The 24,010-nt window shown below is 53.0% G+C and overlaps 9 protein-coding genes across 9 annotated transcripts; 5 read left to right on the forward strand and 4 right to left on the reverse strand.

Annotated features, from left to right (window-relative positions):
- Positions 1-339: 339 nt before the first annotated feature.
- CPAR01_01191 (uncharacterized protein) lies at positions 340-1,606 on the forward strand (the record flags this gene model as incomplete). Its single annotated transcript, XM_060485480.1, has 2 exons — positions 340-878; positions 934-1,606. The coding sequence occupies 2 exons, from the start codon at positions 340-342 to the stop codon at positions 1,604-1,606; spliced, it is 1,212 nt and encodes a 403-aa protein (XP_060356337.1).
- Positions 1,607-3,855: 2,249 nt separating this feature from the next.
- On the reverse strand, positions 3,856-6,922 carry CPAR01_01192 (uncharacterized protein; the record flags this gene model as incomplete). The annotated part of the gene is made up of 8 exons (XM_060485481.1): positions 3,856-5,229; positions 5,291-5,434; positions 5,494-5,548; positions 5,614-5,675; positions 5,728-5,777; positions 5,830-5,988; positions 6,052-6,355; positions 6,416-6,922. The coding sequence occupies 8 exons, from the start codon at positions 6,920-6,922 to the stop codon at positions 3,856-3,858; spliced, it is 2,655 nt and encodes an 884-aa protein (XP_060356338.1).
- Positions 6,923-9,294: 2,372 nt separating this feature from the next.
- CPAR01_01193 (aldo/keto reductase) lies at positions 9,295-10,905 on the forward strand (the record flags this gene model as incomplete). The annotated part of the gene is made up of 3 exons (XM_060485482.1): positions 9,295-9,439; positions 10,018-10,808; positions 10,870-10,905. 3 exons carry the CDS (start codon positions 9,295-9,297, stop codon positions 10,903-10,905), a joined length of 972 nt encoding a protein of 323 aa, XP_060356339.1.
- Positions 10,906-11,479: 574 nt separating this feature from the next.
- On the reverse strand, positions 11,480-12,755 carry CPAR01_01194 (protein phosphatase 1 regulatory subunit SDS22; the record flags this gene model as incomplete). The annotated part of the gene is made up of 2 exons (XM_060485483.1): positions 11,480-12,295; positions 12,435-12,755. 2 exons carry the CDS (start codon positions 12,753-12,755, stop codon positions 11,480-11,482), a joined length of 1,137 nt encoding a protein of 378 aa, XP_060356340.1.
- Positions 12,756-13,902: 1,147 nt separating this feature from the next.
- Positions 13,903-14,220, reverse strand: CPAR01_01195 (uncharacterized protein; the record flags this gene model as incomplete). The annotated part of the gene is made up of 1 exon (XM_060485484.1): positions 13,903-14,220. The coding sequence occupies one exon, from the start codon at positions 14,218-14,220 to the stop codon at positions 13,903-13,905; it is 318 nt and encodes a 105-aa protein (XP_060356341.1).
- Positions 14,221-14,465: 245 nt separating this feature from the next.
- On the forward strand, positions 14,466-15,747 carry CPAR01_01196 (uncharacterized protein; the record flags this gene model as incomplete). Its single annotated transcript, XM_060485485.1, has 2 exons — positions 14,466-14,949; positions 15,047-15,747. The coding sequence occupies 2 exons, from the start codon at positions 14,466-14,468 to the stop codon at positions 15,745-15,747; spliced, it is 1,185 nt and encodes a 394-aa protein (XP_060356342.1).
- A 1,625-nt stretch (positions 15,748-17,372) lies between these two features.
- On the forward strand, positions 17,373-18,541 carry CPAR01_01197 (uncharacterized protein; the record flags this gene model as incomplete). Its single annotated transcript, XM_060485486.1, has 4 exons — positions 17,373-17,569; positions 17,658-18,145; positions 18,216-18,444; positions 18,505-18,541. 4 exons carry the CDS (start codon positions 17,373-17,375, stop codon positions 18,539-18,541), a joined length of 951 nt encoding a protein of 316 aa, XP_060356343.1.
- A 2,566-nt stretch (positions 18,542-21,107) lies between these two features.
- Positions 21,108-22,898, reverse strand: CPAR01_01198 (PCI domain-containing protein; the record flags this gene model as incomplete). The annotated part of the gene is made up of 6 exons (XM_060485487.1): positions 21,108-21,191; positions 21,380-21,791; positions 21,849-21,910; positions 21,964-22,189; positions 22,238-22,527; positions 22,593-22,898. The coding sequence occupies 6 exons, from the start codon at positions 22,896-22,898 to the stop codon at positions 21,108-21,110; spliced, it is 1,380 nt and encodes a 459-aa protein (XP_060356344.1).
- A 641-nt stretch (positions 22,899-23,539) lies between these two features.
- Positions 23,540-23,969, forward strand: CPAR01_01199 (uncharacterized protein; the record flags this gene model as incomplete). The annotated part of the gene is made up of 2 exons (XM_060485488.1): positions 23,540-23,644; positions 23,694-23,969. 2 exons carry the CDS (start codon positions 23,540-23,542, stop codon positions 23,967-23,969), a joined length of 381 nt encoding a protein of 126 aa, XP_060356345.1.
- Positions 23,970-24,010: the final 41 nt, after the last annotated feature.

Consider the following 24,010-nt stretch of genomic DNA (forward strand, 5'->3'; position numbering starts at 1 on the left):
GGTTCAGTGAGCCGCATCCGTCTCTACATTCTATCAGTTCGGTTCCTTGTAATTGGGTAGTCTTAAGTTCTTGTGCTCCCATTCTGTCTCAAGAATCACGACTCATATCGTTCTTTACGCCCGCTTTACATACTGGAGATTTGACACCATCTGCACCCAACAACGCCAAGGCAGTAGAGACGAAGAGTGACGACATTACAGCAATTTCGTTGCTGTACACCCATTTCAGCAACTTGGGAGTAATCTTACGTCGATTGTCTGTCTTGTATAACAGCAGACAGGCTGTCGCACATCGAAACCAACTATACCACCGCTGTGTAATCCAGACCCCACGACAAGATGCCCAAGTCACCCTTCTCGCCGGGCTCAAGCCGTACCGCATTCTCATCCGTTGGTCGCATGCCTGTCATTGCCGAAGACGACTCACTTCCTGCCGTCACACACCCAAACATGGCTGCCCTCCCTCCACCACCGCCATGCCGCAGCACGAAACCGAAATACTACGGCCGCTCGCCAGTACCACGAGCTATCAACTCACATCCGTCCTATCCTCCCCCAGCCTACTCTCGCAGCTCGTCTCGCGACAGTACTCTAAGCACTCTGAGCACGCGCAGCCTACTCAGCGCAGGCAGCTATGGCAGCCGTCCGAGCTCGGGCACATCCACACCCAGGCTTTCTCCCAGGAATTCTCTCAAGGACAAGTCTCAGCTCCTTCCCATCACTACGCCTGTAGGGCCATCGTCGGCTGCGGAGAAGGCCAAGACGGGGCCCTGGATCGCTCGCCGCGGCAACAGATACCGCATGATAGTTGCCCTTATTCTTGGAATTGGTTTGATTGTTGGTCTGTCGGCTGGTCTGACTGTTGGAATGCGCAGCTCGTATGCAACCTCCCTCCTCTCTAACTCACTTACATCACCACTAACACTCCTCAAGATCCCCTTCAACAACGCCAGATACCACCACCAACTCAACCACCCTATTTCCATCTGGCTCATTCGCCTTCAATACGGCTCTATTAGAGTCCAACACTGGATGCACCGCCAACCCATCGACGTGGCGCTGCTACCCATACCAAAACTACTCACAATCCGCAAACGACTCTCTCGCATCCTTCTTCTGGACAATCTCCCCGAAGAACTCGTACACCTACCAGGTCTCATCCTCCTCCAACCCGTTTGCCCCGCAGTTCACAAACCAGACAATGGTACTGCTCGAAGGAAACACACTCAACGAGCGTCTCGTCTTCAACTTTTCCCTTCCCAAGACCGTGGTTCCGTCCGAGGCAATCACCGAAGACGGACGCGCCGCGACCTGCACTTTCTCCGATACGGCCTTCCGCGCAACTCTCTGGACGAGACGCAACACGACTACGCCGCTCGGGACTGTTGCGTCTGGGGTCAACGTGACTAGCACTGACGGAAACGTCAAGTGGGAACCGTGGCCCGGCCAGGTAGAGATCGTGCAGGTCAAGAAAGGGGGTCCGGAGTGCCAGGATAAAGCTGGCAACGCTGTCACCATTGCGGCGGGGAGGGAGCAGTGTAAGTGCAGATATGCCAACTACGACTTGACTTCGCAGCAGAAGACGAGGAGAGATTGGCAGGCATAAGAAAAGTCGGTACTTTTTGCATTGAGGGTTATATGGGCTTCGGCGTTTGGGTTTTGGAGATGGTGCGGTGTACATAGCATGAGGAGTTTTGGATGGCATAGGCATCACGACTAGACTTTTGAAAAGATACCCTATATTGGAAGATACATCTCTTTTGTGTAAAAACTTCTTTCATCGTCCCGTGATATAAAGACCGCGCATACTTTCGTCTTATTCATGCCTACTGGCCTTGATGCTACAACGCACCCTGAGCCCGTCGATGTGTTGGAACTGAAGATGTTGCCAAAGCCTGATGCGCAAGACGAACCCTGAGATGTCATGGTACCAAAATCGTAAGTACCTTCATCTGGCTATGGGGAAAGCTTTCGGTAAAGCTCGAGCTCGTGAGTATTGAATCCTTGATAAGTTGTCAAAGCCTGAGCCAGGGGGCAAACCCCCCCCCCCCCGGGCATGGCCTTGTTATCTGGTCTAGCGAGTCCTTTGATGTGTGGCTAGGCACTGAGCAAAAGACGTTTAGTATAAAGTTCATCAACGTATTTATGCCTAAAGAGGCCGCCAAAGCTTGACCCGGAGCATGACCTCTGCTACGTTATTCTGATAGCTGTTTGTGGCATATTCGTGCATGACAATTCACTAATCAAACTATGCGTGTAAGCAGCCCGTGGGTGTGCGTTTTCTATCCATCCACCGTTTACGTCCGCATAGAGTCTCTTCACCACCTTATTCTTAGCCTCTGCTCGTCGGCTGCTTCGCCCATCACGAATACGTGACGGACCAAGCGAGGCCACGGAATGCGGTATTCAAGTTCCCTTTTATAAGTACAAAAGACAATCGAGCACATTGGCTTGAAGGAAGCTTCCATCAGCAAGCCTGAATTCCACCAGCAGGTGTAGTCTCGTCGAAGACCATCGAAGAACTGGCCCGGCTGCACTTGCTACAATACAGCTCGATGCATTGGGACAATGAGTCGCCCGATAGCTCGATTTATATACTATGTGCATTGACCTCAGTCCCTTCCTGTCTTGAGCGCTCCGGTAAAAAATGTCTCCGGAGGGGTCATTGGAACCTATTTAATACGAGTGCAGGATCGCAGCCAGACAGTAGTCTCTTTCCACAAGCCGAAGACTGTCCGCCCAGTAGTACTCCGAGGGAGCAAGAGAGCCTTGTCAATACATACCCCATCTGACTATAACGGTAGCGTTCGACATCACGTCGTTTATCTCTAAATTTTCACCTCCCTATTCGTCAGCTCCTTTCACGAACCCCGTATCCGTTGACGAATACGTCAACGACACAACGTTACTAAAAGAAGCGGATAGCTGAACTTAAGTGAGCATTTGTACCGAGGTGAATTGCTAGCCAATCGCGATTAGTGACCCTCTCGACGTGAACCCTTCCGACAGCTCAACTAGGTCAACCACTTCGACCCACTGACGATTCTGTTTCGAGCTCTGAGGGAGAGCCTGCCGATGACACCCAGAACTCCCAGATTATCCCTGGTCCTGAGATCCTCGACTTCCCTGCTCAGTTCCCGCATATATGTTGCATTCGGACTGGGTGTAACGACAGAGAGGCCAGCCGATCCCTCGATGATGAGTTCCCTTTGTTGGACTGTCGCTACACCCTGACTGGATGTAATCGGTGTATCTAGTGCGCAAAGAAAGGCGACAAGTGGGAGAAGACATAAGAGATCCCGAGAGGTGACTGCCGGTGGTTGAAGTGCCAGAAGATCGCTGAGCAAGTTGTCTTCTCACCCGTTGCTATGAACCAGCCAAAGTATATAGAGCTTAGTATAAAGTTAGGGTCTGCATGGTTTCATGGTGATGGCGATGGCTCGGGTCATCAAACACCCACAGAGCCTTATTATGAGATAATCCCGAGGACTCACGAGATGTAATCTTGTTGCAATAACTCTCTTGCTTTTTAATATAGCATACACATTTCTATCATCTTGTTCATGTAAATTATCTAACACCAGACGCCTGCTTCAAGCAAAGCCAAGAGCCCCAAAAGCAAGTGTGAATCTAACAACATACAAGCCAACGGTTCACCTCGTGAACATTCTTTATATACCATTATTCAATCCCGACTCTTCTTTGAAAAATGCATGTACCTATCTATAGACCAAAGACGGCACCGGCCGTCTCTATCTTCATTCAAACCACGCGCCATTCGCTATGCTAGATCCGTTACAGTTCTTTACAAAAGGCGGGAGAAATGACAAAGCTAAATGACTTTGACTCACAAGCTCACTGCTCCATGGCATCGGGGTCATTGATAAACTCTTCAAAGATATCCATCTCGTTACCTCCGATATTGTGTTGCTGAGCATCCTGGAGAAGAGCCTGCATCTGCATTTGAGGCTGCCTAGAAGGGCCAGGGTCCTGCATGTACTGATTCTGCTGTTGTCTCTGCTGTCGTCTCTGCTGCCGTTGCTGTTCCTCTAGCTGCCACTGTCGCTCTTGCTGTTGCTGCCGCTGTCGCCACTGTTGCTGCCACTCTTGCCGCGCCTGCTGCTCTTGCCGCGTGAGACCCAGTCGCCCAACTTGAGCATATGGTTCAGGATCGGCAGGCCCTTGGTGGACAGAGTTGAATCGCCAGACTTGGGCGTATGGGTTAGGATCATCAGGCGGCGCGAATTGATGCTGTATAGCTTCAGGCGGAGGGGGGTGAACATTTGGCACTGGCTGATGAAGAAAGGGCTCACCTGGCGGGGCATACGCGTTCCACGGAATCTGTCCCGCGCCCCGAATTGCCTGGGCCTGACGGTATGCCGCTAGACCTTCTTGAGCTCCCAAATCGGGATTCTGTACCATGGGATTCGGCACGGCATAGTTGAACATGTAGTTGTTGTTCATATTGTTGGGCTGCTGCATGACTGGCATCTGCGGTTGCCACTGCGCCTGCGGTGCCCCCTGAGCTCTCGCGTCGAAGCCGCCGGGTGGGTTGACGGCGGCAGGTTGGTTGTACTGGTTGTTGAGGCCGACGAATACAGGTGCGGCCGCTGCAGGTTCCTCCCTGATCATGGGCATTGGAGACAGGGCCGGATAGCCAGGGGCGACGACGGGGCCGTTGTTAGATGATTGCCCGAGAAGATTGTTTCCCTGTACAGGCTGAGGCTGTACCGGTGGCTGGAAGACGTCGAGGAGCAGCGGCTCATCAGCGACTCCCTGTTGCCTTGCTTGCACCCTCTGAACTTCCAGTGCAACGGGGTGGCCATTGCCATCGTCGACGGCACGCCGGGATGCGCCCCTTCCAGCATCGCCTTGCGCGTCATCCCCTTCGTCCTCGCGTTCACGCTTGACCCGAGGGGGTTCGTCACCGGGAACACGAGGGGTTGTGAAGAAGTCACGGGACCACGCGGCCAGAGCATCTTCCGACTCCAGGTCATTCCTGGCGAGACGATTGTTGATCGTGGCAACCAGCTCTCTCAGATCCGGGCGATCAGAGGGATTATGGGCCATGCATTTCTGTACCAGATCTTTGAGTGCAGGATCAATGTCGTTGAACTGTGCACTCTGCAGGGCGCCTCCGTAGGTGGTGATATCTCGTCCCCAAGCGTCTCTGTAAGGGACACGAATGGCAGCCTGTTGGAATGAGCAGAGAGTAATGGCGCACCAGATCTGTTCAAGCTTGTTAGTCTCAGATAACACGGTAAAATGGAGCCCAGAATGGTCAACTTACAATGATGCCCACCTGGAAGATGTTTGTATGCATCCCGTAGTTGCCAGCAACTGGCGGCTTCGTTCCATCGTCAGCCACGAAGTGGTTGATGCCATCGTCGTCGATAATGTCATTCACCTGCTCCCACTCGCTGGTAAATTGTTCCTAGATAGTGTATATTAGTAAAAGCGATTGTAATTCACGCAACGTGACCGGTGACTTACGGGTGCGTAGTAAACGGGCTTTCCTCTGCAACGACAGTGCAAGAAAAACTCCTTACTGTTGGTAGAAGAAGAAAAGTTAGTTACGTAAAGCTCATAGCAGTCCTTTGAGCATTAACTTACTTGAAGTGTTCGGGGTCATTCTCATACTCGCTGAAAAACTCGGTCAATCCGAAGTCGGCAATCTGAAAACTGTTAGTACGACCTTCTTGAAAATGAGTGAGAGGTTATATATACCTTGAAAGTCGGGAAGTTGCCGTGAAACATGGATCTATTCGCCAAAAGAACTGCGCAAGTTAGTACCTTGTTCCCGAAAGTCAGAGTTCTCAATAGACTTACCATTTCTGGGGTCAAGATCGAAGTGCACGGTTTCCTGGAGTTCGACTTTTGGGTCATCGGGGAATTCCTCGTCAATTGGCTTCTGATACTCCCAATCTGGGTGCGAAGCTTCGTAATGTTCCCTCAGAGGGTAACCCATACCAACCAGACCGAGGGCGACTGTCAAGGCGAAATCAGTAACACTATCTAAAGGTCATCAGGCAGGATATTTCATAGACTTACGACTTTGGAAGAGCATCCAGATGGCTCTCTGAGGCCAACGCTTTCCAAGACGGCTAGACTTGCTGATCCACAAGCCTAGGTCACCGAGATTGGCGTTCTCGAGAATGACAAAGTTGCGAATGGGTTGTTTTTCAAAGTCCTTGAGAGTCCAGTTCTTGTCTTGGATCTCTGGGTCGGGCAACTTGGCCCCAGCTGGGGGAGGGGGGTGGCTATTCTGGTGCGCAGTCAGGTCAGCAGCCCTTTTTGCTTGGATTTCTCGAGTGATGTCCGATATCTGCAGGATATGTTGTGCGCCTACGAATTTCTATAACACGTTAGGAAGATACTCAAAAGACTACACCATCCAGAGCGGCGGAGTACTCACCCAGAGAGCCTTCTCCTCTCGTTTCAGCGCCGACTTGTTGTGGTGACGAGACTTTTCAATCTTGATCACGCAGTCAGTATTGAAGCCCGTTTTGGGGTCCTTGTGTACGATGTGAGCTGCGAATCCGTAGCCCCCTGCTCCCAAAATACGTTTTAGACGGATATTGTAACCCTTGGGATGCTTTTGACCCCCGTACTTGGCTTGGGCCTCATCTAGATGGGTCGAGTCGAAGTAACGGGAAGCGTACCTCACACTGGGTCCATGGATCCTTGGGTCGGAAGGGGGTGGGGTCGGGAAACCGTGACGATAAGGACGGACGTTGCCGTTCATGTCGTACTGCAGATATTGCTCACCCCTCTCGGCACCCATTCTCGCTGTGATCCTGTTCACCAACTTTATTCTCCTTTGCTTCTCTACCCACGCTTGACTCAGAGCCTGCTGCGCGGCCAGGTCAGGGCCGTTATTGTTCATGGCTACCTGGACCTGATGAGTAGAATTCTGTGACATGCTGATGATACTTGATAGAATATAGTTGCGCGATGGTACCTGCCCGTTTGCTTCGATGTTGTGAAATTGGAAGTGTGAGTGATGATGCTGATGTGTTTGATGACTATGTCTCTATTTTTTTCTAATTCAAATGCCAGTGACAGTCAATTATATTATATGTATGTGTTTTCCTTCGAATGTTTCTTCATCATTCGTTTAATAGAGGACTGATATGCAGGCAAGAAACAAGGTAATCCAGTGGTTGTCTTCGAGAACAATGTGTACCGCATACTTGCGATGGCTTTGAGAGTGCGCCATTCTTTGTAGCAGTCAATGCCTTTACATGCCCTGCCACTTGAATGAAAGTATTTGAAAGCTCTGAGTTAATTGTGTCTTCGCTGGCGTAAAAGCGTTTCATTAGCAGAACGAACAACACCGCTTTGTCAGTCTTCTCAAGTCAGCGAACAATTTGAACGCAGGCACTCGATCGAGGCCACGAGACAAAGGCCACTATAAAGGTCCTGGTTTATTCTCGTCACAATATCGACAAATTTTCAGGAGGCACACAGTTGAAGCCGAGGGCAAGTAATTGTGAGGCTTTCAGTCCGGTCACTTCGGGTGCAAATGCAGTTTTGTCAATAAGAAAGCAGCGGGATGAGGCTCAGATTCATCTCATGGTGGGATCCACCCGGATGAAGTGAGGTGCAGAGGGTCTCAGGTCCGGAATGACCCCACGCGCCCACCCACGTGGATACGAGGCGCTCCGGCAAATGGGCCGAGGGTGCACTGAATGAGGTGACGGGATGTGCGACATTCCGCGTGAAGATTCGGATCGAGGCTGGTGTGAAGTAGGTAGGTAGTGAAGTACCTAGTGTTATCTGACTCCAGCCACCGTGCAACCCAGAGATCTGGCATCTGAGTGGCGTCCAAGAAGATGTGTGATTGGTGTGGTTAGCAATTGAGGAAACGACGGCTTGTACAAGGCGCTGTGTGGTATTCAGTAGCGTTGATCAATCGGAACTCGGGAGCACAGAGACGTTTTCTCTGCCGGGCTCAGCGGGTGAAGGTCTGCTGGTGAAGTTCTGCGGATAGAAGTCCAGCAAGCTGTTGACGATGGAAGAAGAGAAACCAATTAGCCGCGCCGAACAGCATTCAGGCTAAATACAAAATAAAACGGGTCTCGGCGAAATCGATTCTCCACAATAGCACCTCGTGCGGGCCCTTGAGGTAGGTAAACAGCGATGCTCGTTGAGAAGGTCCAGGCCAGGAACAGGCGGACACTTACGCTTGCGATGGAAAGAGAAAACGGTAACCAAGGAGAAGAATAAGCAGCTCCTTTCGTTCAGAATACAGGCGCACCTGAGGGGGCAGTGACACTTGCGGGAAATCTGTCACAATACGGCATTCCTGTACCAACATGAGTGACAGGGAGGCACAGCGTCAGCTGGCCGCGGATTCTTAGTAGGTAGAGTCAAAGGGAACCAGTGGCAGGGCAGGAAAGCCGCCCTGGGACCAACCAACCCAAAGGAAGGGCTGCCAAAATCACAATTCCCATGCATATTGGCTTCCATCCCGCGAAACTTTGCAAACTGGGACCCTGACCTTGACAGCCAGCAGCGGGAAGCTTGAACTCCAATTTACCCCAATGGAAGTCTCCTGGGTCGACCGTAGCTCAAGTCCTCACAGGCTGATTTAAACGCACAAATGGGCGCGTGTCATTCTGTAGCAGTGAGCCAGCAACCACCCACCCCCCATCTCCACATGAAGCCCGGCCGGCTTATCCACGCGCGCCTCTCCGTCTGAGGTGCCTCTTCCTGCCCGTAACATTACCCGGCCACTACACTTATGGATATTTCACATCGTCCAATGTCGACGTGTCACGGGCTCGGAACGACCAGCTAGCTTTCTATCCTCCGGCGGGGGCCCCCTAGCTGGTTTGGTTGGTTTTGGGGAAGGCGATCTGTGTGTCACTTTTTATCCTATCGGTCCCTTTTCACCCCGCCAGCCTCTTGAGCCCTAGATATCGCCGCAAATATGTATGGTGACGGCACCATGGGTTGTCTGGAAGCATGCAGCCGGCCGGGGACAGGTGGAGGTTATCGACGCGGGCAACGGGAAAGTCAGGAAGTTGCAACTGGTCTACTTGCCCGAGGACTCAGCAAGCTTGCCTTCCGGGCCAGACGAATACTCTACATTGCCTGGCAACCGCGTATCAGAGCACCTGACGTTGGTGCCATGGTTATAAATACGTACATCGTCCCTCTTCCCGACCCTGAGTGCTGTCTGTGTTTTCCTTCTCTCCCTCTCCTCTTCTCTCTCTCAAGTTCTGCCACGCTTCGTTGATCTTATACTCTCGAACCTACTTCCCAGAACAACGACAGCTACCATTCATCATGGCCGTCCCCAACATCAAGCTGAACAGCGGCTTTGACATGCCCCAAGTGGGCTTCGGTCTGTGGAAGGTTGACAACGACATTGCCGCCGACACCGTCTACGAGGCCATCAAGGCCGGATACCGTCTGTTTGACGGCGCCTGCGGTAAGTGAACAGCCCACAAGCACGAGCATATACTGTCAATGGTGTGGTGAGAGCGAGAGCAGGAGGAAGCATTCTGCGGCGCAACGAACCCAGCTTCAGTGACAGGCGGCAACTGCGTGGCAACCAGGAAGCAATTGGACAGGTTTCTCTTGCAGAAAAACGCGTTGCGCGCTGCCATTGATGCTGGTGTTGGTGGTCTGCTGCGTTTCTCCCCCCTCCATAATTTCTTCCTGAGAAGCCAACTATTACCCCTCCTAAACCCCACCATGGATGATCGGTGCGAATTTCTGCAGAGCACCGATGGGGATTTTCCCCATGCGCTACAACTTCACCCGGAAAGCTCTCCGCAGCCACCCCTGCACTTCATCCGGGATTCGCACCCCTCCCCCCGACCTGCCCTGTCACTTGTCACTCCCCTCACTACCCTCACCAATGCCATCCACTTACACTCGGGGCTACGCTCCCGCATTCCCCGAATCCATCACACATGGACAACTCAAATCAGACACACTTTGATTCGCCATGACGTTCAACTGTGCTATGGGAATAACACGTAACTAACGTTGTCAATTGTCCAGATTACGGCAATGAGGTTGAGTGTGGCCAGGGTGTTGCCCGCGCCATCAAGGAGGGTCTCGTCAAGCGTGAGGAGCTCTTCATCGTCTCCAAGCTCTGGAACACCTTCCACGATGGCGAGCGCGTAGAGCCCATCGTCAAGAAGCAGCTCGCCGACTGGGGCGTCGACTACTTCGACCTCTACCTCATCCACTTCCCCGTCGCCCTCGAGTACGTCGACCCCTCCGTCAGATACCCTCCCGGCTGGCACTACGATGGCAAGTCCGAGATCCGCCCCTCCAAGGCCTCCATCCAGGAGACCTGGACTGCCATGGAGAGCCTCGTTGAGAACAAGCTCTCCAAGAGCATCGGTGTGTCCAACTTCCAGGGCCAGCTCCTCTACGACCTCCTCCGCTACGCCAAGATCCCTCCTGCTACCCTGCAGATCGAGCACCACCCCTACCTGGTCCAGCCTGATCTGATCAAGCTGGCTGCCAACGAGGGCATCGCCGTCACCGCCTACTCTTCCTTCGGCCCTGCTTCCTTCAAGGAGTTCAACATGGAGCACGCTACCGACTTTGTCCCTCTCTTTGAGGAGCCAACCGTCACGGCCATTGCCAAGAAGCACAACAAGGAGCCTTCCCAGGTCCTTCTCCGCTGGGCTACCCAGCGTGGTCTTGCTGTCATCCCCAAGACCAGCCGCAAGCACGTCCTTGCCCAGAACCTGTCTGTCACCGACTTCGACCTCGAGCAGTCTGAGATCGACAAGATCAGCTCCCTTGACAGGAAGACTCGCTTCAACCAGCCCGCAAACGTGAGTTTACCCTCATCTGTTGACCCTCTTGTTATGATTGTCAGCTAACAAGACATGATAGTACTTCCCCACTGAGAAGCTTTGGATCTTTGGTTAAGTGGATTGAGTTTTACATCCTATCCATTTTACCTGATTTATCGCACTTCATAACTACCCATACCACTCCTCAGAGAGCGGCCATTTGGTAGCCTGCAACTGGCGGTGTGCGTGGGAAATCTGTCCGACATGTGTCAAACCACGTACGACGTACGTCGATTGTATCTAGATACCCTCTCCCCCGGCAAGACTATGATCTGCCGCTAAAATACAACGAAAGCCATGACGAAGCCAGGTTGGAAATCCCGCTCGCCCGTGACATGCAGCGTTTACACGCCCAAAGTCAGAAAAAGCCGCCCGCCCATTGAAGAATACATCATACCTGTCAACATGTACTCATGCTCGCCAAACAGCGTAGCTGAGTATGTGTGACCGTGCATGTGTGTGCCGAGAAATACCTCGTGTGGTGAAGAAAGGCCCTTATATGTCCATTGATGTCTGCCCTCGCACCCAGATCTTGTAATCAAACGCCTTTGTAACGCCACGCCAGCCTCGTAAGTCTCATGCTAGAACGCTGTGCCTGAAAATCATGATGTTTTGACAAAGGCTGGAGCGATTTGTCAGCAAGTAGTTTTTCACAGTAATAGGGTTTTTCTCCTGATGTACTCACTTGCATCGATCTGGGATAGTTGGGGCAACGCCAGACGGACTTTATTGCGATACACCGCAGGTCCTCTAAGCTGTAGCGGGTTGCCCTCAAAGTAGACCGTCGTGAGGTGTTCCTTGTCCTTGAGCTCCTTCTCGACCTCGTTGAAGTCGCCAATCTGATTATAGCTGGCCCAGAGCTCCTGGAGGTTCTTGAGTGGCGCGAGGCCCTTAACGCTCGCAACGGCGTTGTTGGAGATGTCGAGTACGCGCAGCTTCTCGCTCTTTTCGATACCGGCGAGGGAGGTGAGGGCGTTGTGAGAGATGTAGAGTTCCTCAAGGCCGGGCACCTCAGCCAAGGGCGCCAGGTCGCGAATGCGGTTGGATTGGATGCTGAGGAGGCGCAGGTTAGAGAGTCCGCCTAGCCCCGTGAGCTCGGTGATTTTGTTCTTGGCGACCCAGAGCTCCTCGAGTTTCTTCAGGGAGTCGAGGTTCTGAAGGACGCGGATGCGGTTGGAGCCGAGCTCGAGCGAGGTGAGGTCATCGAGCCCTTCGAGGTTTTCGATTGTGGAGATCTTGTTGGCGACGAGGAATAGCTCCTTGAGCTTGGTCAGGTGGTTGACGCGCTTGATGTGCTTGATCTTGTTGAAGCTGAGGTCGAGGGAGGTGAGGTTGACGAGGTCGTCGAGGCCGCGGATGTGGGAGATGAGGTTGTCGTAAAAGTCGAGGTCCTCGAGGGTGGGCGCGAGGGCGGCGAGGCCGTCGATGGACTGGATCGAGTTCTGGCGGAGGCAGAGGCGGACCACCTTTTGGAAGCGTTCGAGGCGGAGGGCGGGTATGGAGGAGACGCGGGCGTGAGAGACGATGAGTTCGTCTGTTTCTGGGTCTTCGCCGTCGAGTAGATCTGTGGGATGGGGTTGGGCGTGTTAGTTTTCCATGCAACACGCCTCGTCTCGCGCTTGTAGCCCAGCGCAGGAAGAGCGCGCCAGGTGAGGAAGACTTGCCTTCGTCAGCGGGTAGTTCTTCGCCCGGAAGGACGTTCTCGTCATCGGATTCCGGATCGGAGAGGACCTCGGGGTTGGCGAGGACGGCGGTACGCTGAACCCTGAGCTTGCCGTCCCATCCTTTGCTATTCCTGAGGCCTGGGCTGGTCTGGCCGTCTGTCCGCGGGGAGGCGCTGGCGTCTTCTTCTGGGAGCTCGATGCGCGGGGAGTGCCTCGGCGACGAGGGTTCTGTCGGGGTGGTGGGATTTACAGAGCCGGGCATGGTGGGCGGGATTCGATATCGTTTCGGGGCTGTCGCGGTGGTTGCTGTAACAAGATAAGGTTTCTTGGCTCGGTCGTAGCTCCGTCCAAGTGATGTTGAAGATTTCAAGAGTGGCGGGGTGGGAATGAGCAAACGAGGAAAAAAAAGGCGGTTGTTGAAGTCGGCGGTGAATTCTCGGCGGGGCGGGGTGGGAAGATCTGATCAAGAAAGTGGGATGGTTTGGAGGACCTGGAGGGAGGAAATGGGCACCAGAATAGAAATAGAGGGGTTGTTTACTGATGGACCGATAGGTAATCAAGATGCAGTGTTGCACATGCCAAGGTATAAGGTAGTACGGTATGGGGAGGAAGGGATGTGCGATTTTGCGGCGTAAATCAAGGCAACGTCCAATTTCGAGGGCGGCTGATTCTTTATTTATTAGTTACGCCCGCTTGCTCTCACACTCACACACACCGCGCACATGTGGATAAGGTGCCTTCCCCGACCGCCTGGTGACCGTATTGGTGCCGGTTCTGGGCGGGGGAGGGGAACAGCACAGCACATGCCCTGCCCCTGGGGTTTGTGAACACCTGCCATGAGGTAAGCTCTCTGAAGTTGAGAAGTGACGAGATGGCTGGGCCTGTCGTCTACTTTACACTACGTAAGGTACCTCACGGTTCATCCCCTCTCCTGCCTTTCCCATTCGTCCCGCTGCTGGATACCTGACCTTATTCACGAGTGCAGGATTGACAGGCTGGTTCCAGCAATCCATCGAGGGCCGTTTGGCTCTAGAGTACCTTATCACGTCTCAATGTTGCTAGAAAGTACCTACCTTACCCGAGTAGCAGTGGAGGCGGGGGCACTGGGTCTGTCACTGTAGGTAATGTACTGCGTACCAAGCTAAATGGACCGAGAGGGCGAGAATCATGCCGTGGAATGAGATGATGATGATGCTCTTGAAGCGAACGGATAGTGAAGCAGCAGATAGAGCAGCTTAATGACTATCTTACCACATGGGTCGACACTCGCCTCTAGAAAGCCATTGTTGCAGGCTGTTTGGCTGTCATGCTGAGATTTGTCTGGCCTGCCCGTGTCACAGAGCGGCCTTGTCTCAGACACAGCAATGTCTCTACCACATCTTCCATTTCCATCTACACACCAGATTGTGTCAATGGCGGAACCCTGCCCATAGTCCATTCCTCTTCGAGTGCCTAGGTATACCTAGTATGGTACGAGACCCAAAGAGCCCTCGAGACGGATAAGAATCACCGTTGCAATTGATGGACGAATGCAGATCGTCGACCATTGGGCTGGAATCCTTGGACCCCGACCTGCAATCGTGGTGCTTATTTAACCAGTCCGTCTTCGTTTGCCGCCAACGCCGAATTCGAACGTTGCCTCCGAAGCTCTCTGAACGGAATAGGACCGCCTGCATGCCGGCCATATTGAACCCAGTCGCGTTCGAACACGACCACATGCGCACCATGTCATGGCCCGTCACTCTATACAGTAGTCCGCGATACCTACTCCCAACCAACGTTCTCCATATTTGATTTTTGCGCAAGCAGCAGCAGCAGCCGCCGCCGCCAGGAACCGCCCCTCTTTTCAGGGTACGTAACGCTTCTGTTTGAGGTAATCCGCATTTCAGGGTCTAGTTCCGTAACCTTCAACCCAACACCACATCATCCACCCGCGCCTGATACGCGCCTCCATGTCTCGCGAGCAACCGTGATGCATGCTATGCGCGCATCCTCCATTGGGCAGCTTCTACATGGTCCTCGCCGTCTGCAAGCACTTCCCATCACGCCACCATGGCGAGCCACGTCTCAGCGGCAGTCGATGCCGAAACTGCTTGTGACGCCGCACATTGGCCTCACTCACAAGCGGCACTTCAGAGCTGAGGCGCTCTATCTACCACCGCTCGTCTTCACCGGCCTTCTGCTCACTCTGTGGACGCAAAAGTGTCTCGCAATGATCATCTTCCAGAACAAGATCATTTACATGCCAGGCCTGCCACCCAATGCACGCAGGGAGCGCATCCAAGACTACGCGAAGCAGTGCTGGGGCGTACAGTGGGAGGAGAAGAGGATCCGAGCCGCCGATGGGACGGATCTAGCCCTCTGCGTGGCCTCGGCGACATCGACTGGTGGGAGGAAGACCACGTCGCTCGACGATACTCTATCGGTGCCGTCCATCTACATCCTCTACTTTCAGGGTCCGCCTTGTCCCCGTTCCAATACCCTGGCTGGCGCATAGCTTTTCCCCTTTTGCCTCTCCAAACGATCAAAGGCTCATGCATTGGGGAAAAATAGGAAACGCCTCGTCCATTCCCCCACGGTTGCCCGACCTATCGTGGGTCCTACAGTCGCTGCAGCAGAGCAAACGGCCCGCGCGATACACATTTGTGTGTTTAAGCTACCGCGGGTACTGGACGTCGAGGGGTCGTCCCTCCGAGAAGGGCATCAACCTGGATGCGCGGGCGGCTCTGCACTGGATTGGGCGGGTGCACAGCGAGCACGACGTCCACGGGCACCAGCCCACGCCGGAGGTGATACTTTGGGGTCAGAGCATCGGCGCTGGGGTCGCCACGAACCTCGCCGCGTGGGAGGCGTTCCCGCCCACGTTGCGGCTACGGTCGCTCATCCTCGAGACACCTTTCACGTCCGTCAAGGACATGCTAGCGACACTGTATCCCCAGAAATGGGTGCCGTACCGTCATCTCTGGCCGTTTCTCCGGAATCACCTGGACAGCTGGACGAACCTAGCCACGATCGCCAGGAACTGGTCCGGGTCGAGGATCTATGAGAGGCCTCGCATTACGATCGTGGAAGCTGGCAGAGACGAGCTAGTGCCGCCCGAGCTTGGCGCGAAGCTGGTCCGGCGCTGCGAGGAGGTCGGGCTCGAGGTAGAGAAGAAGACGGTGCAGGGCGCCTTCCACAACGATGCCGTCATTAGGCTAGAGGGACGCAGAGCCGTCGTCGACTGCATTGAGCAGGTTGTTGCTAAAATCTGATGGACACTAATAATGGCATCAAGTGAGGTCTGTCTACGGATAGCTAAGCAGTGAGTTCGCACGAAGCTGCCACGGTGACACTTCAGAGCTGTAAACGTTGGTCATTCTGAAGTGGGCAAACCTGATTGGCGAATTGAATGAGTACATGGCACTGCCGAGGGAACCCTCGGCGTTCGAGTTCAGTTTGGATTTCGGATTGGGAAGCTAGGAACCGCTCCCCGGGCCCCGGCAAACCGGTGCAAGGTTTATAGAGGCGATTGATGTTCAGGGGTTAAATTGCCTTGCCTCTCTTCGCAGGAAACCGAGCCTGGTTCATGGTACCATCCCTTGCGGTCCAACATCATTTACGCCATCCCGAAAGCCTCTCTCTGAGCATCGGGCTTTCGAGATAGAACAGAACAATACGTTAGATCCCTGTGAGCTCAAATCGTCTCCAAATTGATACTTCGTATCATCAGAGAATTCCTTTGGCCCCTCAACTATTCCTAGAACTTGACTGAGAGTATTCGCCCCCTGTGCGACGGCAATGAATCCAGATGAATTGTCTGCCCCTAACATTTCTTATTCTGGCCAAGTGATGGGTACAGAAGCTTGGACGCGGCCACGCCGTCTCAACGTGGATCATCTCAGGCTGTTTCCCACTGTTCCAGGCACCTAGGCAGCTTTCGTGTGAAGTGTGAATCGTCGGCGCACCAACAGATGTGTGCTCGGCAGCCCGCAAACTCCCGGACAGAGGTACATTTTGGGCCATTGAGTCACCGCGGAGTGACCTGTCGACAGGAGCGAGGGAATCATCCAGCCCCCTTGACTTGAGCACAGTGGCACCGAACCAAATGCACCAAAGCCAACGCAAGCTTGCACACACTCTCTCCTTTTTTTTTTTTTGGCACTGGCTGCTTAAGTTGTTCCCCCTGCGGATGGCTTGGACATGGCGCGGTTTTAGAACCGGGTTCGGCCTGGTATCCAGTGCCTGCCAGTGCCCGCCAGCTTTCCCAACAGTGCCACCGCAGAGGCAGCCAAGCAAAACCCCAGCGCACCACCCACTTTCCCATCAGCGAAGTACCCTGCTGGCGTGCACGTGATATCGCATCCAAGGCGTGTGTCCCTCAGACCCACCGACGCGTTCCCCTTGATCCCCCTGACGCGTCCAATGAGGACGTTCTCACCACTTTTTTTTTTATCAGTCCGCCCCCCTCTCCCCCAGGCACAGAGTCTCGGTGCCATCCTGTTCAAAAGCAGCCGGTGCAAGGCAATCACTGCAACGTACTTCAAGTAGGGGAGGGATCTTGGGGGACCGTGCCAGGAAATCAGGCTGTATATATTAGAATCCCATCGCCCATCCACCATGAGTTTCTCTCGAGTTCTCTCTCTCTTCTGTATTCACGCATCTCGGAAACGACGCCTTAGGTAGGTCAAACACATTTTTCCATGAGAATCAATCTTTCGGTTCATCCCATAGTCATCGATAATCAATTATTCCATCCATCACCGACTCTTTCCATCACTTGAAATTTTCTCTCCGACGACGTTCCTTAGGCATCCGAGCTGTGATATCTTCGGTTCGAATTCCGTTTTCTTTTACTCGGTAAACACCATCCCAGCCATTCCGGAAACCATCAGCCAAAATGTTCAGCAGACGCTACGAACCATCACAGACTGTGAACAAGAGCTTCTCAAAGAGCCACAAGGCATCTAAATCCAGCTCATCATTCAGCAAATCCAGCGGCGTTTCGAAACATCGCCATGAATCCCGCCACAGCCGAAGACCATCAACTGCCACTACGACCACGAGCACTGCTACCGAGGATACTTCCATGAGCAAGTGAGTCTTCAACACATTCATTTACTCTGCATTCTCCATCGAAACCCATGCATGTCGCTTGGGAGAAACGTGAACCAGGCACTAACAGAACCCTCCCTAAAACCAGCAACCTCACCTCCGCAATCGTAACCCTCGTCGTCGGCACAGAACAGCGCCTCTTCGCCGCCCACGAAGATGTCCTCTGCGCATCGCCCTTTTTCCAAAACGCCCTCCGCGCCAACCTATACGGCAGCCCCGCCGGCGTCGTCGGCTCCCCGACCTCCGTAGCCTCCTCCTCGGCCGCCCCGACCAAGCGCATCGCCCTCCCCGACGAGGAGCCCGAGATCTTCTCGTCCGTGCTGGAGTACCTCTACAAGGGCGACTACTACCCGCGCTTGGTGCACAACAAGCGCCGTAACTCGTGGGAGATTGAGGCCCTTAGCAGCAACGGAGAAAACGGCCGCGGGGGCGTCGAGTCGACCGTATACCACCACGGCGTCGACGGCGATTTGCTCAAGGACACGGTGATTTACTGCGCTGCGGAGAAGTACGGTCTCGAGGAGCTCAAGAGGGTTTCGCTGAGGAAGCAGGGTCTTCGTAAGTGCATTTCTCAGTAATATTCTACCTCCATTACTATGCAACATTCTGCTAACAGATGGCCGTTAAGAATCCGGCATCCAGTGCAGCACCATCCTGGCGTCGGCCCGCTACGCCTATGCCAACACGCCCGACAGCGACTCGAAGCTGCGGGCGCACTACCTCGCCCTCATCATCCGCAGCCGAAGCACCTTTAAGCGGAGCGGCACGATGCAGCTGGAGATGTACAACGGCGGTACCCCGCTCTTCTTTGACCTCTTTGTCGCGCTTTGCAACCACGTCGACGACATCTCGACCGTGTAAGTAGGCCCTCGAAAGTGAAGTGACAAATAACGAATCCGTTGCTAATCGATATTTAGAAACTCTCCTCGCACACCCCGTGGTGGCCGTTTTTAAGGGGCACAGCCTCACTCTTTTCCCATTTCCTACACCTTGAATCTTCTCATCTCAGCCAAGGACGAATGAATACCCGGCTCATCATAACTAATGACTTTACGTTCTCACGCAATCTTGCCTTCCATTTCTTTTCTCATCTACTTTTTACTTTGTTTCACCGTTGATTGTCGCTGAAACGGGCGATTTGAAGCCTGCTGGACTCGCAAAACCCGCAAAATACCATAAACATCAGGGCGTTTGAATCACCATCCCACTGGATAGGGATGGTCACGGCGTTTGGGTACAACATTTTGTATTATTTCTGCAAATTTTCCTGGCATCTCTTGCTCGACTTCTTGACTTCTCACGAGAAACCCTTGTACATTTATCTCTTACTTTTGGCGAGACGAGAACCCCATGAGAGGCGGACAATCTCGAGGGACGGTTTCTTTCGAGGCAGGAAAACCTGTCTCTTGTTCGCCTTCCGTATAGAGGCGACTGAGAAATACGAGACCCGGATGCTCTGGGTGTAACAGAGCGGAAAGAACGAGATGAGAGACGAACGAAATTTGGGACAGATTGCGTCTTCTGCGAAAGAGATCGAAATCATTAACTGTAAAATTATCATTCTTCACACTCGCTTTCTAGTTTCTGCAAATCTACAGGAGTTGATGCTGTGAATCTCGAGCCTTTTTCCCGATGGAAATGAAGATATCCCGTCGTTGCGATATTCACAAAATCCAACGAGTGATTTGATGGCCATCTTCTGGTATCTCCAACTTCCTCCCGTGTTCTGAAACATAACCAACACGACCTACCGAAGTTTTCGACCATGAGCAAAAGTCCTACGTGAATACTCGTGAATGCCCAAGGCACCCGAATTCACAGGCCCCGATCCGGGCGAACTATCCCTGCCTATGTCAACCCCATCCATCGCCCCCCGGTAGAGTGTCCCGGTTCCTGGTCCGCCCGCCGCGGCGACCAGCCTCGCCTAGCGTAGCGGCCGTGTTTTCGGATATTTTGCCCCTCTTCGAGCTGTGAGTCATATTGGTAGTGTCACCGAGGCTGACTCTTAGCAACACTATCACCGATTCACGCACGACACAACAGCCCAACTCAACCCCACCCCTCTCCGGGAACACAACACACATACTTTCAGACCCCGGCTTTTGTCTTTTTGCTTCTCCTGAATTACCTTATCACGCTACTGATGCAAGCACTTAAACTAAAGTCAACCACCAGGAACCCCCTCTTCGCTTACTTTGGTAGGCTGCTCGAACTGGTAGGTGTGCTTGTGAGACGTTAGTCATTGTTCCGTCTTTCCTGCCCGTGTCGGGCTTGAGTCGCCATATGAGGTTACTTTTCTCCAAAGGGAGGACTGGAGGTGGAGATGGATGTGAGCCAGAGGTGTGCGTGGAGCTGCATTCTGAAATGTGGTACGGCAGATGCTCCATCTGGTAGTTGTTTTCTACATACTGAGTGATGTTGTTTGACTGTTGGTGCGTGGCCGCAGGTAACTGGTGTGATTGCAATTTTGGAAATACTTGTATGCGCCCATGCGTGATAGACTTTCGCTGAATTACAAGCTCAACGTGGTGTCACACGTACATAAGGTAGGTATGAGACAGATAGATGGCCGGTGAAATCGGAAAACCTTTCCATATGCATCAAACAGTGGATGTTGTTTCCAAAGTGCGAAGGATGGAATTTCCTTTATTTCATTCATTGAAGACCAGTCTCATAGTACCTTACTTAGGTAGGTATCGTCTCCAAACGGCCACTAGGCCAAAAATGCTTGCTTGAGGTGGGAAGCCGCAAGTCCATCCCCATCGCACCTGCCTACCTTACCTTCCCAGTCCCAAACCTTCATCTGATAACTTATCATTCCCATCTACCCGAGTCCCGAGTGGACTACACACAAAAAGAAGTCCATATAGACCCCATCAACTCCATTCTCGTCACCAGCACAGCAGGCGCCCCCCTAGGTCGGGGGGTCAGGTCAAACTGTGGCGTGGGTGGTGGAATTGGTTAATGGTCGACATCAATCACATACGCCAACCAGCCTACTCGACGATAGGCTCAGCGCATACGAGTTAACCGAGTTCGAATCCCGGAATGAGCACCATAAAAATCCCCAGCATGAGCACCAAGAGATGTAGCCCCCAGTCCAGCACCGGGCGGGGGGGGGGGGTGAACTCATTTGTGGTTTTCGATCTTTTAATATGATTATGTAACCAAGCATTGGAACAATAGAAGCAATCTGCTGAGTATCAATGTATTGATTTGCATCTACTGATTGATCCCAACAGACGGCGTCGAGATAGACTTTGCTTTTTTAATTGCCCGGTATCACTAAGATACTCATGCATCCATCTTCCTCGCACCAATGCATGCTGCTAGGTTTCCTCGCACCTTATACGAGGCCGTTAAGTTCAGCGACGCCGTGTCGCCGATGCCTATTGGGTCAGATATCTTCTCGCTGCTTTTGTGCGCACGATGGTGTGGTACCAAGGCTGTATTATCTCAAGTCATCTTTGGGCCGGTCGAAAGTCTCATGCGGTCGGAGTCCCCACCCCACCATCCCCGTCTAAACCCCTGTTCCGGGGAACGCCCCGTTCTTGGAGAGGACGACGATGCCGCGCTCGCGGGCGATGTAGCCCTTCATGAGGTTCTGCAGATGATTGAATGATTAGTCAAGTACTTGTGAATGAGGGGTTACTTTGAAATTCTGCCTGAGTAGCGAGCTTTTGTGGCAGTCGCCACGACACCGGATTCCCTTGAGCACGCAAGGTCGGTCCCGTGATGATGTTGCCTACTAGGCAACCTCAGACGCACGACAAAAGAAAAGCTGCCACGTACCTTGTAAATCATGTTTGCCAGCAGGCACTCAACCTCGTCTGGGTCAACAGTCTCCTGGCTACCAAGGCTGATAGCAGCTGTGAACTCGGCGACTGGGACTCTGGTCCGACGAACGGGAGCGGTGCCGGCTTCCTTCGCCTCTTCGAAGCCACCGGCGACAAAGACTTTGCGTAATAGGTTGCGCAGGGTAATATCGCGACCGCGCTCCAACGTAAGGTAGATTCTGCGGCGGACGAACTCCTCTTCGCCTTTTTGTAGAGCTAGGTCAAAGTTGCGCAAGTCGCCTTTGCGGATGCACTGCGACAGTGGGAGAAAGAGTTTTTGCAGCCGCGGGTAGGGCTCAAGTAGTTTGCTGCTGGGCAGGGTATGTGTGGTGAGGAGATGGCATGGGATTAGATAGGTGAGAATTCTCCTGTGATGGTTGTTAGTGGTTGGGGATGATGACTTGGGATGTGTCGAGAGTACTTACTCTTGGTTGCTCTTCGCATCCTTGTGACACAGGGACCATGCCTCTGTGAGGTGCTTTTCGGCCTGGATTTCGTTAGATCCGTAATTGAGAACTGGACTTCTCTCAGTAATCGTACCTCAACATAGTTCTCCTCCAAGAAGAAGAGCACGCCCTCGTAATACTTGAATGTCACCCGCTGTGACTTGGGGAATGCTTCCAGGGGCGGCATGTCTCCACGGTTCGTGGACAACGCCTTCAGGATTGTCCGACTCAGACTTGCCGAGTTGAGTTTGAAGTAGGTCTTGAAGAGCAAGTTGATGGTGTAGTAAATAGCCCACTTTCTTGATTCTTCGAGAGGTGCTCTGTACACAGTTAGGCCTAGCCAAGAGCATTTGGGTTTGTCGACATACCTATCGCTCAGACACAGAGTGAAGATACGCTTGAGCTGCTGCTCGCAGTCGCGCAGCTGCTTTTGCTTCTCCAGGTCCGGATCGTAGTCGTCAGCAAGCTCCATTGCGTCAGCAGTGGCATCGGTGGTGCTCCGCTCCTCGTCTGAGCTGATGGCGAAGAGTCGCAAATGCTTGCCAGCAAGGTAGAGGCACGGAATTGTCCACGCCTCGAAGCCATAATTAGTGTAGCCTCGGATGAGAGCGGTGGTGAATTCCTTCCAAGACTCATACACCTTGGTCCATGATGAAGACTGTTGTTGGTGTTAGTGGTGAAACTGAAGAGAGGGAATGGGAGGCGTATTGCGCGAGAGCTCACCCTACCTCCAGCAGCGGAGTCGCCCTCTACTTTGAGGATCTCGCCAATGGCTTTCCAGTACGCTGTGTAAACTTCTACCCAGCCCGTAGTCTCCTCATGGTCGAGCTTGAATTTCTTAGATCCCGAGCCCCGACCGAGGAGCATGTACTTGATGTCACTCTTGGCTTCTTGGACGTTGGTGCTCAGATAGATGGACCGTAGCTTGTCCGGCTTGTTGACTGGACTGAATGGCTGAAGTGTCTGCGCAAGAGAGTACCCAGACCGAGTCTTGTAGGCATTGCGGAACTCTTCAAACAGAGGCTCCATTCTGTCTATTTGAGCCCTGGTCGATGTTGAAGGGTGGGTGAGTGAGTTAAGTGGTGGAAGAGCCAAAGGGCTGAAGACCGAAGGCTCTGAAGACTCTTGCTGGAACTTGACGCAAATTCAGCCAGGTAAAGCCTGCTAAAATGGATTCAAAGGCAATCTGCCTGCCAGACTTATGATGAAATCGATCCCCGTCTAACATCAGCCAGCAAATGTAGTTGCCTTTGTGACGCTGTTGCTCAACCAGGCGGTCTGCGCTGTGATTGGTCGGAACCCAGTGACTTTGGGATTCGCCAAAGGCGACTCCTCCCTCTGACCTTTCTGGTGGACACCGACTGTTTTGCGCCTTACAATCAAGGCAGGAATGCATTGACAGACCTTCGCGAAAAACTGGGCGATCTGAGGTGGACACCCACCAGCCGCAACAGGGTGGGGTCCGGTCGCTTAGGAAAGTGTGGCGCTGACACATAGGGTTCTCGCCCTTTTTTGCATTTACCCAACTTTTTTGTTTTCCCATTCGGCTTCAGACGCAGCAGCAACCACCACGATATCGGATAATCGACGACCATCGGCCAGCTCTTCAAAGTAAGTCACCAATTACTCAAGTTCGCGGGGGATCTTCAGTTTCTAACAAATTATTCAAGATGGGTAAGCACAATTCCTCTCTCCTCGCTTGGATCTGGATCTTGGATGCGAATGCTTGCTGCGAATTTTTCGAACCCCGACCGCGACGAACAAACTTTTTCAAAGTTACTTGAGACATCACGAAGATGTCGCAGTATGGCACGACAGCAATAGCACGCCTGCTTCATGGACTCACCAACACCGACTGCCATCAGCTCGCATATCAAGCGAGACTACAGCACACTACCAAACGACGAATGGGTCGGGGCTTGGCTTGGGAGGAACAGGAAAGAGGGGAATGAGCGCAAGACCTGGCATGACCTCACGACGCAACGCGATTCTGCCCTCCCGTCCGAACCCGACCGACCAGAAAATTCGCAGCAGCTCGAAATGACACAGCTATTCGCATCCTTGAATCCAGAGATTGTGTGGCCCAAGGACGACGCATAACTGATCATTTTGCTATAGGTCGTCTTTCGGAATACGAGGTC

Source organism: Colletotrichum paranaense, assembly GCF_030867605.1.
Source record: "Colletotrichum paranaense strain IMI 384185 chromosome Unknown Scaffold_1.1, whole genome shotgun sequence".
In the NCBI taxonomy this organism is placed as follows: domain Eukaryota; kingdom Fungi; phylum Ascomycota; class Sordariomycetes; order Glomerellales; family Glomerellaceae; genus Colletotrichum; species Colletotrichum paranaense.